Source organism: Sinocyclocheilus grahami, unplaced genomic scaffold, assembly GCF_001515645.1.
Source record: "Sinocyclocheilus grahami isolate Dianchi unplaced genomic scaffold, SAMN03320097.WGS_v1.1 scaffold355.1, whole genome shotgun sequence".
NCBI lineage: Eukaryota > Metazoa > Chordata > Actinopteri > Cypriniformes > Cyprinidae > Sinocyclocheilus > Sinocyclocheilus grahami.
The window spans coordinates 626,925-642,506 of NW_015505534.1; the positions used below are offsets into that span (position 1 = coordinate 626,925).

Genomic DNA, 15,582 nt, shown 5'->3' on the forward strand with positions numbered 1-15,582 from the left:
TATGTGTGTGTATTTATATATACATAATAAATATACACAGTATACCTACATATATTATGTAAACAAAAACTTTATTTTGGACACGATTAATCATTTGACAGCACTATATTTTATTTTATTTTATTGTAGTATTTTATTTTATTTATTAAAATAAGGTTCTTATAAAGTGAACACAAGAACACAAATTTTGAGTTATATTTTGACCTTATATCTTGAAAATATTGGGCTATTATTCTTATGAAAGAAAATGAGAATATATTCTGATGTTTTTTTTTTATAACTAGAAAGTATTGAATTATATTGTGTTCCCTTTCAGTCGGTCACTTCGTCGTTCAAGTTCCGACACTAGGGGTCGCACTTGGGAGCCCAGAGACCTCTGAAATCATTGAGAAAGGCCAATGAAATTAGCGAGCAAAATTTGCATAGCTGGCCACCATATCCGGGTATAAATAGGCCAGCCTGGCATTTGCTCACTCGTTCTGTTCTTCGGAGCCGATGCAACGTCTCTTTTGGAGAAGCAGCACTTCAGTCACCTCTCCATCTCCTCGTTGTTGGATCTATGGCACAAGCAGTGGTTTCTGAGAGTGAGAGTACCCCTGGGTGCTTCAACAGTGATCTTTGAGAGCAAATTTTCATCCTAAAAGAGCAATTTCTCTAAAAGAGCTTCACGGGTAGATTTGTGTGTGTTCACAACATGCCATCTGTGCCCTTCTGGTTGTGGTTTGTGGATGGTTTATGTCATTCTTGTGAGGACATGGCTATCGGCACGTTGAGCTCACGGCTTGTGTTCTTATTTTAAAGAAAGACAGCGAGTCATCTTAGCTGCTTCCCGCCCTTTTACTTCCAGGTACAGGGCCTCAATGACATGCACTGATGGAGAGCAAAGAGATGTTGCGGAAGCAGTTTCGCCGGATGAATTCCCGTGGACCTCTCATTCCTCTTTCTCTTCTTCAGTAGAATTTCTGGGTGAGTTTGAGAACCCGCCTCAGTGCAGGTTTGATCTCTCATTCAGAGCTCGCAATAAAGATGAGTTGTCTATCACAGCATCGGAGGATGGGTCTGACTGATAGAAAGTGGATGACTCTACTGAACTGAGAGTCTGAGACTGACGCTGAGATGGCAGCCGTTCTTACCCGGGCAGCAGAGAGCGCCAGGCTTGAGTGGACTTGTCCACCCTGTCCGGGGCTCTCTCGGTTGGATGGTTCTTGGAGACCGAGTTCCTTTCTTCCTGGAAGTGCACTAGGAGCCAATAAAATCATGGATGGCACCTTTCTGCCATAACACGATATACTGGTCCCTCTGTGCTCACCACCCTTGACGGCGGTCCAGCGAAGGAATATACATGGGTCCCCAGATGGTGAAAGCGATTGCGGTGCATTCAGAGCTGTGTCCGCTCTGCATGCCATGGCTGTCCTGCAGGTGTTTAGGCCAGGGTCTGCATGAGGGTGGTTCCAACCTGGAGCATGCAGGAACTGCATCCGGCGACAAACTATGCCCTCCGAGCTACGGAGTTCATGACTCAGGCTCTGGGCAAGGTGATGTCCACATTAGTGGCCCATAAGCACCACCTGGGGCTCACCCTGACAGAGATGTGGGTTCTGAGAAAGTGTGCTTTCTTAACACCCCCATTTCCCAGGTTGGTCTCTTTGGCAACACCATGAGAGAATTTGCCCAGCAATTCTCGATAGTCAGCAAGTGGGCTGTTAATAGTCATTCAGCACAATCGCAATAGTCATCAATGTCAAGTAGATGAGCTGCAGAGTTGGTGCTGGAAGGGGTGGTGATTTTCTCTTTTAATGTCTTTGGTGGTGATTTCATGAAGTTTGATCAAATACCCTTGACATGGAGCTATATATTATTGACTGATCAGTGTGGATTTTGATGGGTATTACTAATTCTTAAGCATTTAAGTTTTAATAAAAAAATTTTGTAGTTTTATTATTTCTGTATTTTTTAGTATAAGACAAACCAACTAATACCATAAAACATTACAAAATTCATCAAATCCATTGCAAATCCCCAAAAAAGATGATGTCACTTACTGAAGGATGATGGACTTAATGAACTCTTTTTTGTTAGTTAATGAGATTTACAAATGACTGACAGGAGGGAAAATATTTGAAATGATTACCAATGAAAATAGTTTTCCCAAGAAAAAGCTTGCTTTTATTGGCACTTAAAGGGAAAGCCCACCTCATTATAGTACCTCGAGTCAACCAGCTTTGACATTTTTAATCATTCTCTTTTGCTCTTATAATTAATGTAGCCATGATGGTGTTTTTCTAAAAGATGAAGGTTGCATGATTAATCAAGTGAGAAAGCTTTCAGAGATCATACATTTTAATGAACCGTATTACAGTGTGTCGTGTTGTTTTTTAGCACAATGCTATATGAAATTTAATCCATATGCAAACAGTTTGCCCACAGGCCTGAGATGCCATGCGGCTGGGATGTCTCCATGCTCTGTTAAGATTGCTGTGCTAGCACAAAACAACTTCACTAATGGAATCGGTTGAATTGTGAGGAGATGATCCCAGTTATTGATCTGACTGACAAAACAGCATTATAATTCAACATGGTCTGGCTTAACGCACAACAACAGAGAAAAAACAGTCTTGAGTGTGTCTGAATCTTTGATATTGCCCTCAATTTCCAACTCAAATCAATACTTGTTAATAGTCATTCAGCACAATCGCAATAGTCATCAATGTCAAGTAGATGAGCTGCAGAGTTGGTGCTGGAAGGGGTGGTGATTTTCTCTTTTAATGTCTTTGGTGGTGATTTCATGAAGTTTGATCAAATACCCTTGACATGGAGCTATATATTATTGACTGATCAGTGTGGATTTTGATGGGTATTACTAATTCTTAAGCATTTAAGTTTTAATAAAAAAATGTTGTAGTTTTATTATTTCTGTATTTTTTAGTATAAGACAAACCAACTAATACCATAAAACATTACAAAATTCATCAAATCCATTGCAAATCCCCAAAATAGATGATGTCACTTACTGAAGGATGATGGACTTAATGAACTCTTTTTTTGTTAGTTAATGAGATTTACAAATGACTGACAGGATGGAAAGTGAAAGTGGGGACATCGGAAAATATTTGAAATGATTACCAATGAAAATAGTTTTCCCAAGAAAAAGCTTGAAACATTTTAATTACAGTAAAACCGAAGAAGCACCTGGGATAATTCTTAATTAATTGCCAGTTTTTCATGTTAGAATTAGTGCATCTGAGGAAATTGCAATATCTGCTCAGAGCAAAGTAGTGAAATCATTTGAAATGTCTGTTTATTTAATTATGATCGTGTGAAAAGAAAACAAACTAATAGATTAATAGATACGATTTTTCTTTAAATATTGCAAGTACACATAATATATATAATTGATGAAGGATGTATGAAAACTATACTATACGGCATAGAAGGAAACATTTTGCTGCCTCGTAATTGTCATAAATCTACCATTTTAGTTAAAGTGCCTACTAATGTTGATAAAATGATCTTCACAACACCTGTTTTCTACCTTAGGATTGGCTGAGCAAGTTTGGCTATCTCCCACCCCCTGATCCTGTGAATGGACAACTACAGACTAAGGAGGCTTTGACGAGGGCCATCAAAGCCATGCAGAGGTTCGGAGGCCTGAAAGAAACTGGAGTGCTAGGTTTGTACATGCTTAATTTTCATAATAAAATTCTGGTCCACATTGTCCTTGGTTTTTGTCTGGTAGTTTTAAGAGATACCACCAATGTAATTCAGATTGCTTTGTAGTCTCATGTTCATCTGGCTTGCTGCAGCTAGCAGATTTTCATTTGCAGTCTACAGGACCAGAAAAGCACCGCACTATCTGCATTCTGCAATTATGTTTGGATCTGTGTTTATGTGTGCTTGTATGTTTCCCTGCAGACCAAGCAACCTTGGGCTTAATGAAGACCCCTCGCTGCTCGCTGCCAGATATGTCAGAGCCGGATATGTCAGCAGGCAGACGAAAGCGAGCGCTAGCTCCTCAGAATAAGTGGAATAAGAGGCATCTTTCCTGGAGGTACATTCATTTTTGGGACTGAAACTGTCTGAGTGATTCCTGTCAGATAGCTATACATGTCATAGATGTATATGGTACATTTGAATTCCATACATACTTGAATTAAAGCCTTAGTGGTAGTTAGAGCTAATGGAAAGAAACAGAATTAATGAGGCAACAAAATGACAAATCTTGGCCAGGGCTGAAAATTATGAACACAATAGGCTGAAAACTGAAAATGGCATTTTGTGGCAATTTTGACTTAAATTTTTCAGTGGCTGGAATGTTGATGCATCCCTAAAAAGAATTTCAAAACTAGAAAAATATAGAGTTATTGTCAGATTTTATAGCTAGAAAATGTTGTTATATTCTGATTAATATTCTGATTTGATTACTAGACAATTCTGTGTAGATTCTTATTTAGAAAATATTTGGTTATATTCTAATTTTATAGCTTGAAAATATAGGTTTATATTGTGTGTTTTTTTAACAAGAAAATATTGGCTTATATTCTGATTTAATGGCTAGAAAGTATTGGCTTATATTCTGATAGATATTCTGATTTTATAAGTAAACAAATAATGTGTTGAATTCTGATTTTATAGATAATACTGGGTTACATTCTTATAGTATAATATGTTCTGATGTTATCAGTAGTATAGAGTATTGCAGATGAGTGTCCGAAAGCCCTCAACACAGACTGTTCCAATTTCCATCACTGAAACTTTTCAAAATGCCAGTGGTTTGTGAGGCTGAGTCTGTTTTAATGACAGATTGACTGTGTGAATGTGTCTTTTCTTGAAATATGTGTTTATGTTGTGTGTGTGAGTATGTGTGTGTAATATTGGGCTTTGTTTACAGACAGTTGTTTTGGGTTTCATACCATGTTCTTCCCTGTTTCTCATTATAGAAACCCACTGTGATCTCACATTCTCTGTGTTGTCAATCACACAGGCTTACGCTCATCCCACTCACCCTACCTATAGCGTGAAATAAACCCCTGCTACTACCTGTTGTGTTTCGATTGGTAAAACATCAAAGTTTAGGCATGTTTGTTAGTTGTAGGTAGATTTATTTCAGTAGACAGACATTGTCCGTGCTGGGAAATCTATTGCATTGCGATCAGTACAGCATTTTGACTAAGGAACAATTATTGTGGATCATCTAGATATGTTTTCCAATTTGTTGACGATGATTCAGCCCTCATCTGAATGGCTTCATCAGTTGTAGGATAGTAGACATTTCCTGTCATTTAAATACCTGATGAAATAGCTTGGTGATTTTTTTAAAGAAATGAAAAAAGAAAAGTGATTGCAGCAGTATTAATGATAAATATTCCCAAAAGATTCCAAATTCCTAAAAGAGATGTATTTTAAATATGTATATATGATTTAAATATGTAAATATCAACATATATAAGAATGTAACCTTAAGCTAATAAACATGGCCTAACCGGAACAAAGCTCTCAAATGTTTAATTTTAACACACTGCAATATCATAACACCCACAAATCTTAGTGGAAGTTACCTCTCTGGTGTTTGAAAAGTGATGGCTGTGTGAACTAGGGTTAAATTGCCGTGGCAGAAATGAAAGAGCTTTGAAGGCGTGATATTTGTCCTTCATGCTGGTACACAGTCATCTGCTTGTAAAGTGTAAAGCAATTGTTTTTTTCTTGTTGATGTATATTTGTGGGCATTTTTCACGCTTTGTGTTTTTTAAATCATCAGAAAGTAGGGATGCACCGATATGAAAATTTTGGCCGATACCGATAACCGATTATCATGGACCTGTGCAGTTTCATGACATACTGTATATACAGGTGCATCTCAATAAATTAGAATGTCGTGGAAAAGTTCATTTATTTCAGTAATTCAACTCAAATTGTGAAACTCATGTATTAAATAAATTCAGTGCACACAGACTGAAGTAGTTTAAGTCTTTGGTTCTTTTAATTGTGATGATTTTGGCTCACATTTAACAAAAACCCACCAATTCACTATCTCAACAAATTAGAATATGGTGACATGCCAATCAGCTAATCAATCAGCTAAAGACCCCTGAGGATGACGAGCATGCAGATGAGCTTCCCTGAGACGGTTTCTGACAGTTTGTGCAGAAATTATTTGGTTATGCAAACCGATTGTTGCAGCAGCTGTCCGGGTGGCTGGTCTCAAATGATTTTGGAGGTGAAGATGCTGGGTGTGGAGGTCCTGGGCTGGTGTGGTTACACGTAGTCTGCGGTTGTGAGGCCGATTGGATGTACTGCCAAATTCTCTGAAGTGCCTTTGGAGACGGCTTATGGTAGAGAAATGAACATTCTATTCATGGGCAACAGCTCTGGTGGACATTCCTGCAGTCAGCATGCCAATTGCATGCTCCCTCAAAACTTGCGACATCTGTGGCATTGTGCTGTGTGATAAAACACATTTTAGAGTGGCCTTTTATTGTGGCCAGCCTAAGGCACACCTGTGCAATAATCATGCTGTCTAATCAGCATCCTGATATGCCACTCCTGTGAGGTGGATGGATTATCTCGGCAAAGAAAAATTGTTTGTGGAACGATGTATGTTAAAAGCACATGTCCAGTTTTGTGTGAGTGAAGGAAATCTGCTTGGGAGTGGAGAGATTCGTCCTCGCGCACATGGATCGCGTAACATTATGCGCTCTCGACATTGTCATTAAGATCACACTACAGAAACCACCTAAAATTAGAAATTTACAAAAAACAAGCCTATGGCAAGACATTTGGCAGGGGGGGCACCCCTGGCCACCACGTAGACACGCCCCTGCCAACACATACACATGGTTCGGAATAAATTGCTTAAGACATCTGACCTCATAGACATGCAACTTAATAAACGTTTGGCTTTCTGACTCAGCAGAGTCGTTGGAGAGTTTGACAAGCGGCTTCTGCTTTAAGACTACACAGGAAGCATGACATCCCCTAAAATTTCCTGACAAAATGCAGCAATGATGTTTATTTATAAACAAATAATATACATAGCTATTTTAAATATCACTCTGGGTACATTTCAATACTGTAGTGGATAAAAGTGGGATATATTACACAACACTGGCATGCTGGCCTTTGAAGATCATTTTATGTGATGTGTGTGACTCATAAAGCATGAAACATCATATAGTGAGTGTTCAGAGATACAGATGAAGATAGAAGTTTTAGCTTAGCATTTATAATCTGTTTTTTGACGTTTTTGTAAATATTGCAGTTCTTAGCACTTATAAATCATTTCACTGTTTAGTTGTTTGAGAAGCAGCTTTTTGGGAGCAACATTGTGTAGGCCTGTTATTTTAGATGTTGAAGTCATATATTTGAAGATACCTACACATTTAGCAGTTTGATAACTTATATCTGTGCTTCATTACATTCCTTAGTCTGTTGCCCTCAGCTTTTGGATTATTTATGTGTGACCTTAATTTTTGCTTGAGCCTGCCTTCCCTGTGTTGATGAGTTTGAACAGACCTCACCATGTGACCTCCACAGAGCCGCCCAGCACTGACTGGGGTGAAATGACTCCTATAACGGAGATGGGAGAACTCTATCAGTTCCTGTACAATTCATGTCAGGAGCTTTGCACCCTGGTTCCGTTGTAGCGACAGAGGTGCGCCTGTACACCAGCTGAGAGGCCGGTCACTGTAATAAAGCCTATAATGGCTTGTTTTAGAAGCAGTGATAAAAGGCCTTTCCAAGACAATTGAAAAGTGTGTAAGGAAAGAGACAGACAGACAGGAAGGGAGAAAGACTATGATGGATTCTGAGTAATTATTGCACTGCACCATCACAGGTTTGTGTGATGAGATAGTCTTGGGAAAGAGAAGAGTTCATAAGAGAGCAAAATGTACCTACAGTAGAAAACTATGAGCTCTGATCAGCACAGGCTGACAGGTTTTGGCCTTTTTATACACATCAAGATTCTTAAGGGAATCAATTGTTTCTACTATTATATTGCAGATAATATCTAAACATCCTTAAATATTAATTTACTTACAGCAAAATATGTAAGACAATATAATTTTATTATCCCTATCCCATTGCAAAAGTTTTTCCCCCTAGTTTTTTTCTTGCATGAACACTTAGAGTGGATTTCGTTAAATAGTTATATAAAAAAGCTGCCTTCTTTTAACAAAACAATTTTTTTAATGAATTTTCATGCTTTTTTCACCCATATAATGAAATGTCGTAATCATTTCATAATGACCAAATTATTGAGTTGAACTCGGGAACCAAAATCAATGAATGAATCATTCTTTTCAGCAGACTCAATCAGAATCAGTCAGACTGATTCATTCATGGTTCAGTCTGAATTGTTCATGAAGTGGAGTTCAACTCACTGACTCCATTCACAGGGGTTCTTGAGTTAACTTGTCAGTAAAATTAAAGATTGTCAGTTAATAATTACTTTATTATTTAATTAGTTACTAGTTTCTGTTCCTCTCAGAAAGCTTCAGAAGACTCAGAATACAGTGTACAAGTCATGTGGTCCACTTTTATGACATTCTTTTCAGTCACTATAAGTTTGTATGGATATTGAGATTCTTTCAAATATCTGAATTTTGAGTGACATGAGGGTGAGTAAAAGCTGACAGAATTTTTATTCTGGGTGAACCAATACCCTTAAGTTTTTGAAAAAAAAATTTGTTTAAGTTTCTTTGCACAAAGTATTACTCTTTTTCTATTTTTCAGACAGTTTACTAGTCTAGACAGTTGGATGGTCTCTCAGTGAACGCTAATGAATAAATAATTAATCGGCCTGTAAGAATGCAGGTTCAGAGGTCCAGCTGTCTACATATGTATTCAGAATGCATTGACCATCAGTCACAAGCCGAGACGTCCTCTCATCATGACTCCATCACGCCACGTTAGACCCTCACCATTCTCTAGGGCCACCGCTTGCTCGTTAACACACTCATTAATTACCCAAATAGATTAGAAGTGATTGCTTTGAAGACAATATGTCCCCCCCCCCCAGACTCACGTTGTGTGTCCCAAGCTGATTAGTAATAGGGAGCAGAGTGAAATGGCTTTATGATAAGCATCTCTTTTCTCACCACCCTCCATTACTCCCATCACATTTCTGTCGATCAAACCCCTTGACGCTCCTAATCCTTTCCGTGCTGGATGAAAATGGGAAAATTTCTCACAATAGCTCAGTACGCTCTGGGGGATACCCAATGAGAGTGTGAAGGAGCTGTTGTGTGATTTCGCTATCATGGGCATCTATGTGTTCGCTTGAGCATCTAGCCCAGATGCTGATTGATTCATGGATCAATTGATTAATTGAAAAAAAATTACTCAAAGGAATGATTAATTCATGAATTGGACATTGCTACTTCTTTAAAAGAAAAAAAAACTCTGATGAATGCCAAGATGGATATAAAGATTTTCAGTGAATAACATTACATTTCTGTGTGTTTCATAATTTTACAGAGACTATTTTGAGGAATAATTCCTTTCAAACCCCTGTCTGGCTGTGTGTCACTTAGCGCCTAGTTGTGAGTGTGGAGGATTGATTTGATATGCGATTAACACCATACAGTAAATGTCCTGTCTGGACCACTGATCTGCATGGGTCAGACCCGCTGTGAGAATTACCACAGAATAGAGGAAATTAGTTATTTTGAACTTGTTCCCCCTGATTTCTATTGGTCATTTTCTCTCTTTTCATCCCTTTCCCCTCTTGTCCGTCTAATCAGTCTTGTATCACATGGAGACAAAGAAGGGGGATTGTGACTGAAAATTAAACTTCAACATTTGGGCGTTTACATGCTGCTGGGATGGCCAATCTTCCCAGAGGCACTTTTTCAGGCTTTCAGGTTAGCTGCCACTGCTAGTGCCTGTATAATAACCAGACGACATGAAGAAAAAAACAGCCTTGATTATTCTCCAATTTATGCCGGCCGTCTATTGAAACCCTGCCGAAGGCACATTATAGCGAAAATTGATGGAAAATTGAACTAGAAATTCCTACCTCCTTCCATAGCGCCCTACATTTTCATGTGATCTCGTATTAGGGTCATCATACTTTGGCTAGGACAGACTGAACTTATTGCATGTAAGCCTGTTCTAACAGGAAATTTCAATGAAACAGAAAAGATTGCATAAGAATAACAAAAAACTGCACTAATGAAATAATTAGGAAACAATTGCAGGAACCCCAGAAAAGTCTACTATCCTAAACTTATTTTACCTATAAAAAAAGAAAGAAAGAAAAAAGACATGCAAATATTTGTCCCCACACAATCATAAGTGTATTTATTTTCTTTCTTACTGTTAACTTAAAGATGATAAGAAAAAAAAATATAATGTATTTCACAAACTGATATTAATTTTATCAAACGAAATATTTCATTTAATACTTAATTTAATAAATAAATATATTTTGTGTGTGTGTCTGTATTATTATATAACTGTTAGAATTATTTATAGTAATTATACTTATTTTTAATCACACACACACACACATAATGTGAAAAAAATGATTATAATATATTTGCTCTGTCTATATCTTTTTTCCCCAAAAAAATTTTTCACAGAAACTTATTAGTTTTTTTTTTTTCAAAATAATCAGAAATATTTTTTTTAACATGCAGGGTTGTGTGATAAATGAAGACCGAAACTTTCAAGCTTCAAAACGGATGCAGAAGCTTCATAAAATTGGTCCAATGTGAAATACTTAATTTAATAAATAAATATATTTTGTGTGTGTGTCTGTATTATTATATAACTGTTAGAATTATTTATAGTAATTATACTTATTTTTAATCACACACACACACACATAATGTGAAAAAAATGATTATAATATATTTGCTCTGTCTATATCTTTTTTCCCCAAAAAAATTTTTCACAGAAACTTATTAGTTTTTTTTTTTTCAATCTTGCTGCTAAAATACATATTTTTGGGCACATTTCCTGCAGCCCCTTTGTGACACTTGACCTAGACTACGATTATCTCTGTGGCCATCCTGGAGTTCCCTGTTCAGTAGTGATATTTGCCATGAGTCTCAAGTGGTTCTAGGCCAAACATGAGCACAGATTTGACACCCTTTCACCTGAAATTCCCTTTCATACTTTGAATTCGTATTCTTTGCTGTGTGTGAAATGCTTTGGATGTTGTGGGAGAATGTTAGCACACAAAAAGGTCACTTAGCTCATTGGAAATGCAGCTGGGGGCAGCGCTGACCTTGGGACGGCGCTACTGTGCATCTCCTGCCTTTCCTTTTGAACCAACCCACTGTAAACTCAACCGTTATCACATACTGTACATCGCCATAGAGCTTGACAGAATCTACATGTTGACCTTGAGCAACCGGTGCGAATATGCTACCAGCACCCAAAGTGCCCTAATAACTCCATTGGGAGAGTCAGTGTTCTGTAAATGTAATAGAATGCCTGAACCCAGTGCTTGTGCAGAAAGGATAAGTGTATTTTGTGCAGAGGGCACACATTTTTGTGGGCACTTACAGAACTGGCACTCTGAAATTAATTTCTCATCGATCTGTCTCTGTACATGGAAAGAGGGCTCAAATTGCCCTTGGAGGAAGTGATTACCATGATTGTAGGGTGTATTGGACCTCCAAATCACCCTTACTTTTTTCTGAAATACCTTGAATGAAAGAGAAAAGAGGGAAAAGAGGAAGAAGATGTTTTGTAACTCCTAAATGTATTACCGTTGAACTAACTCCGAGTTAGAAAGAGCCGCGAGACAGGCTTTCAGAGCCGTTTTTGACAGCCTGCTGCATGTCTTGTCCTATTTATGCGTTCAAAGCGGTGTTGAATTTATCTTCTAGCACTGTCGGTGGTCTTACAAAGGGATTCTTGTCTATTTCAAGCCGATGTTTCAAACATGAACTCATGTTTCTGCTCTCACAGGGTAAGGACGTTTCCAAAGGAGTCAGCTTTGCTGGGCCGGGACATGGTGCGGGCGCTTATGTACTATGCCCTGAAAGTGTGGAGTGACATCGCTCCTCTCAACTTCCATGAGGTGGCGGGGAATGAGGCGGACATTCAGGTTGACTTCACCAAAGCGGACCATAATGACGGATACCCTTTCGATGGACCCGGTGGCACAGTAGCCCACGCATTCTTTCCCGGCGAACGATTCACAGCGGGCGACACGCACTTTGATGATGATGAAGCCTGGACCTTCAGATCGCCAGGTAAGACAGCATGAGATCTATAAATGAGCAGCAATGTATGTTGCGTTATTCGCTGTGTTCAGCCAAGGAGCTATATGTATTTTTTTTTTTTATAAATGAATTACTTTAATTATTTTTTTTAATTAATTGTCGAAAAAGCTGATTCATTTATAAAAATGTTACAGTACTGTTCAAACATTAGGGGTCAGTAAGATTTTTTCAAATAATTTTTTTTTTTAAAGAAGTCTCTTGCTCACCAAGGCTTCATTCATTTGATCAAAAATACAGTAAAAACAGTATTACTGGGAAATATTATTACAATTTAAAATAAAATATATTTTAAAATGTAATTCCATCCTCTATGTCAAAGCTGAATTTTCGGTAGCCATTTCTCCTGTATTTAATGTCACATGATCCTTCAGATATAATTCTTATATGCTGATTTGCTGCACAAAAAAACATTTCTTATTATTATCAATGTTAAAAACAGCTGTGCTTAATATTTTTGTAGAAACCATAATTTTTTCAGGATTTTTTGATGAACGAAATTTCAGAAGAACAGCATTTATTTGAAATAGGAATGTTTTGTAACAATGTAAAAGTCTTTACTCTCACTTTGATTAATTGAATGTGTCCTCGAGGAATAAAAGTAATAATATTTTTTTTTTAAAACTGATCTTACTGATCCCAAAGCAGCAGAACAGGTTGAATAACTACATGTAAATGTGTTTTCTGTTTTGAACAAAAAAAAATATGCAAATTGAAGGATAAATATAAAAGTAAATATATAAAAACAAAAATATGCTATGGTTTGTGTACCAAAAAGTAACTATATATAACCGTTGAGAAATGATTGACAGGCAAAGATTGTTTCTGATTGGCTAATGGTCTAACTGGCTAAAAAGAGTGCTGTCTACTCCCGAAGTTCCTTTTTTTTTTTTTTTTTCTCAGACTGTCACAGAGACAGGTGTGATTTCTCAGGACATCTTTTTCTGTCAGGTAATTGAGACATTTTGTGTGCAATACTCCAAATCTGGATCCTGAGCCCAAGTGGCAGGGCCTGTCTGAAAGCAACAGATGCTCTTGTCTCAGTTCTTCACTCTTCTCTCATGGGCCATAACCAGACTCGACCATCTCCAAGATGCACCACCTAGGTAGCCAAAGGTGCACATGTTTGCCGAGAGGCTGCGCTAACCAAGAGGCTGATAATTAGCATGGGTGCAGGTGGGTTTCCTTTTACCCCATCCTGCCCAGTCAGTGAACCCTGATGGAATTGGTTCAAACGACCCTTTGCATCCCTACTCTGCTCTCTTGTGGCTATGGGCCATATGCTCATGGACAGCCGTAGAGTCTGCCCCAATTAGGCCCCCCATCAGACGAGCAGCTGTTTGCTCCGTCCTTTGGCAGGTGCAGATGTAATATGAAGGACTGAATGAAGAGAGAGAGAAAATGAGAGAAAGAGAAATGGGGAGGGAAAGGCCTACTTAAAAATCACAAGCCTTTCACGACCCACTTACACCATCTCGACATACACAGCTGAGCGTCAGACCCACTCCTCCACCTCTTTGTGTGTGATCAACTGACCCTTCACCAAAACACTGCCATTTCCATGTGTCTGCTTCATTAGTTGTCCATCTAATGACCACCTGCACCTGGACCTCCCATATGCTCATCAATTATTCCTAACTCATCATCACCAGCCATTATTTATAATGCGGCGTTGTAACAAGCCCAAGATCTCAGCCAAAAATTTCCCAATTTACTGTGTTATTTTGGGCTTTCCATCTGCCCTCTAAGACTGTCCAACAAGACTATCCTCATTTTTTGTCTGTTTATATAAATGTCAGACCTCAGACCCCACACTTTATGTTGTAGCCTAATGCGCCAGTGCTTTAAATAATTTTTTTTTCACATCAGTCAACACTTCATACCCATAACAACAAGGCAAAAAAAGACCAAATCTGATTTCTGCTTTGTCTTTACTTGTTTACTTTGTGTATATTTGTAGCAATAGCCAAAAATACATTGTATGGGTCAAAATTATTTATTTTTCTTTTATGCCAAAAACCTATAAGATATTAAGTAAAGATCATGTTCCCATGTAGATATTTTGTAATTTTCCTACGGTAAATATATTAAAACTTAATTTTTGATTAGTAATATGCATTGCTAAGAATTAATTTGGACAACTTTAAAGGCGATTTTCTCAATATTTAGATTTTTCTGCACCCTCAGATTCCAGATTTTCAAATAGTTGTATCTCAGCCAAATATGGTCCTATCCTAACAAACCATACATCAATGGAAAGCTTATTTATTTATTTATACAGCTTCCGGATGATGTATACATTTTGTAAATTTTGTAAAATTGACCCTTATGACTGATTTTGTGGTCCAGGGTCATATATGTGATACACATATATTAAAATATATGTTAAAATGCTTTATTTACAGCAGCCTTTATTGTTATATTTCAGTTGCCCTTACTCCAGTCTTCAGTGTCACGATCCTTCAGAAATAATTCTAATATGAGGATTTGGTTATTATCAATGACTACGTTTACATGGACATCAGTAATCTAATTATTTACCTTATTCTAAATAAGCCAATATTATGATTATGGGGTTTACATGAGTTTCTTTTAGAATACTCCTTTCATGTTCCCGTTTTACATGTTATAGTACATAGTTCGATTAATGGCACACGTCATTACGTGCCCACGTGACGCCATCCGACGTCCCCTCCAGAATTTCACGTATAAACATATTTCGTCTTCGTGATGATGCCATATACAGTTTTGGGTGTTTCATTTTTAATTTTATGAAAGCTTCAAGTGCAGTTAATTATTTGAAAGTCGTATACTGACGACGGCGGGCGTTGAAGCTCTTTTATTTGCCGTCAAACGGTTGAGCACTGGCGTGTGTGTATCCTGTCGCAAAAAGCGGCGAAAAGTCCTACACGACAGTAATAATGTGATTAAGGTGTTTACATGTCTATTCTGCACTTCAGTAATGTGACTAAAATAGGAATACTCCACATTATTCGATTTCTGTTTACTACGATTATGACTTTAGTCGGATTAAGGTAATCAAAAATCTCTGTTTACATGGTAGATTCTTAATCAGAGTATTGTCTTAATCGTATTAAAATCTGAGTATTGTTGGCCATGTAAACGTACTTAATGTTGAAAACAGTTGTGCTGCTTAATATTTTTGTGGAAAGTGTGATTATTCAAATAGAAATCATTTCTTTACATTATAAATGTCTTTTTTAAAATGTTTAATGTACCCTTTCTTGATACAAGTATTAATTTCTTAAGAAAATCTTGCTGACGGCAAACTTTTGAACAGTAGTGAATATGCACTCATCCACACACACACATACACACACACAAAAAA

General features: G+C 37.6%; 1 protein-coding gene across 1 annotated transcript in view; it reads left to right on the forward strand.

Annotated features, from left to right (window-relative positions):
• The window catches only part of LOC107548769 (matrix metalloproteinase-17-like), a 72,629-nt gene that overhangs the window by 40,527 nt on the left and 16,520 nt on the right, over positions 1–15,582 (forward strand). Inside the window, exons 2-4 of the mRNA XM_016229575.1 lie at positions 3,538–3,670; positions 3,913–4,048; positions 11,920–12,206. Coding sequence (XP_016085061.1) covers positions 3,538–3,670; positions 3,913–4,048; positions 11,920–12,206 — 556 coding nt within the window. The remainder of the gene's footprint in view (positions 1–3,537; positions 3,671–3,912; positions 4,049–11,919; positions 12,207–15,582) is intronic.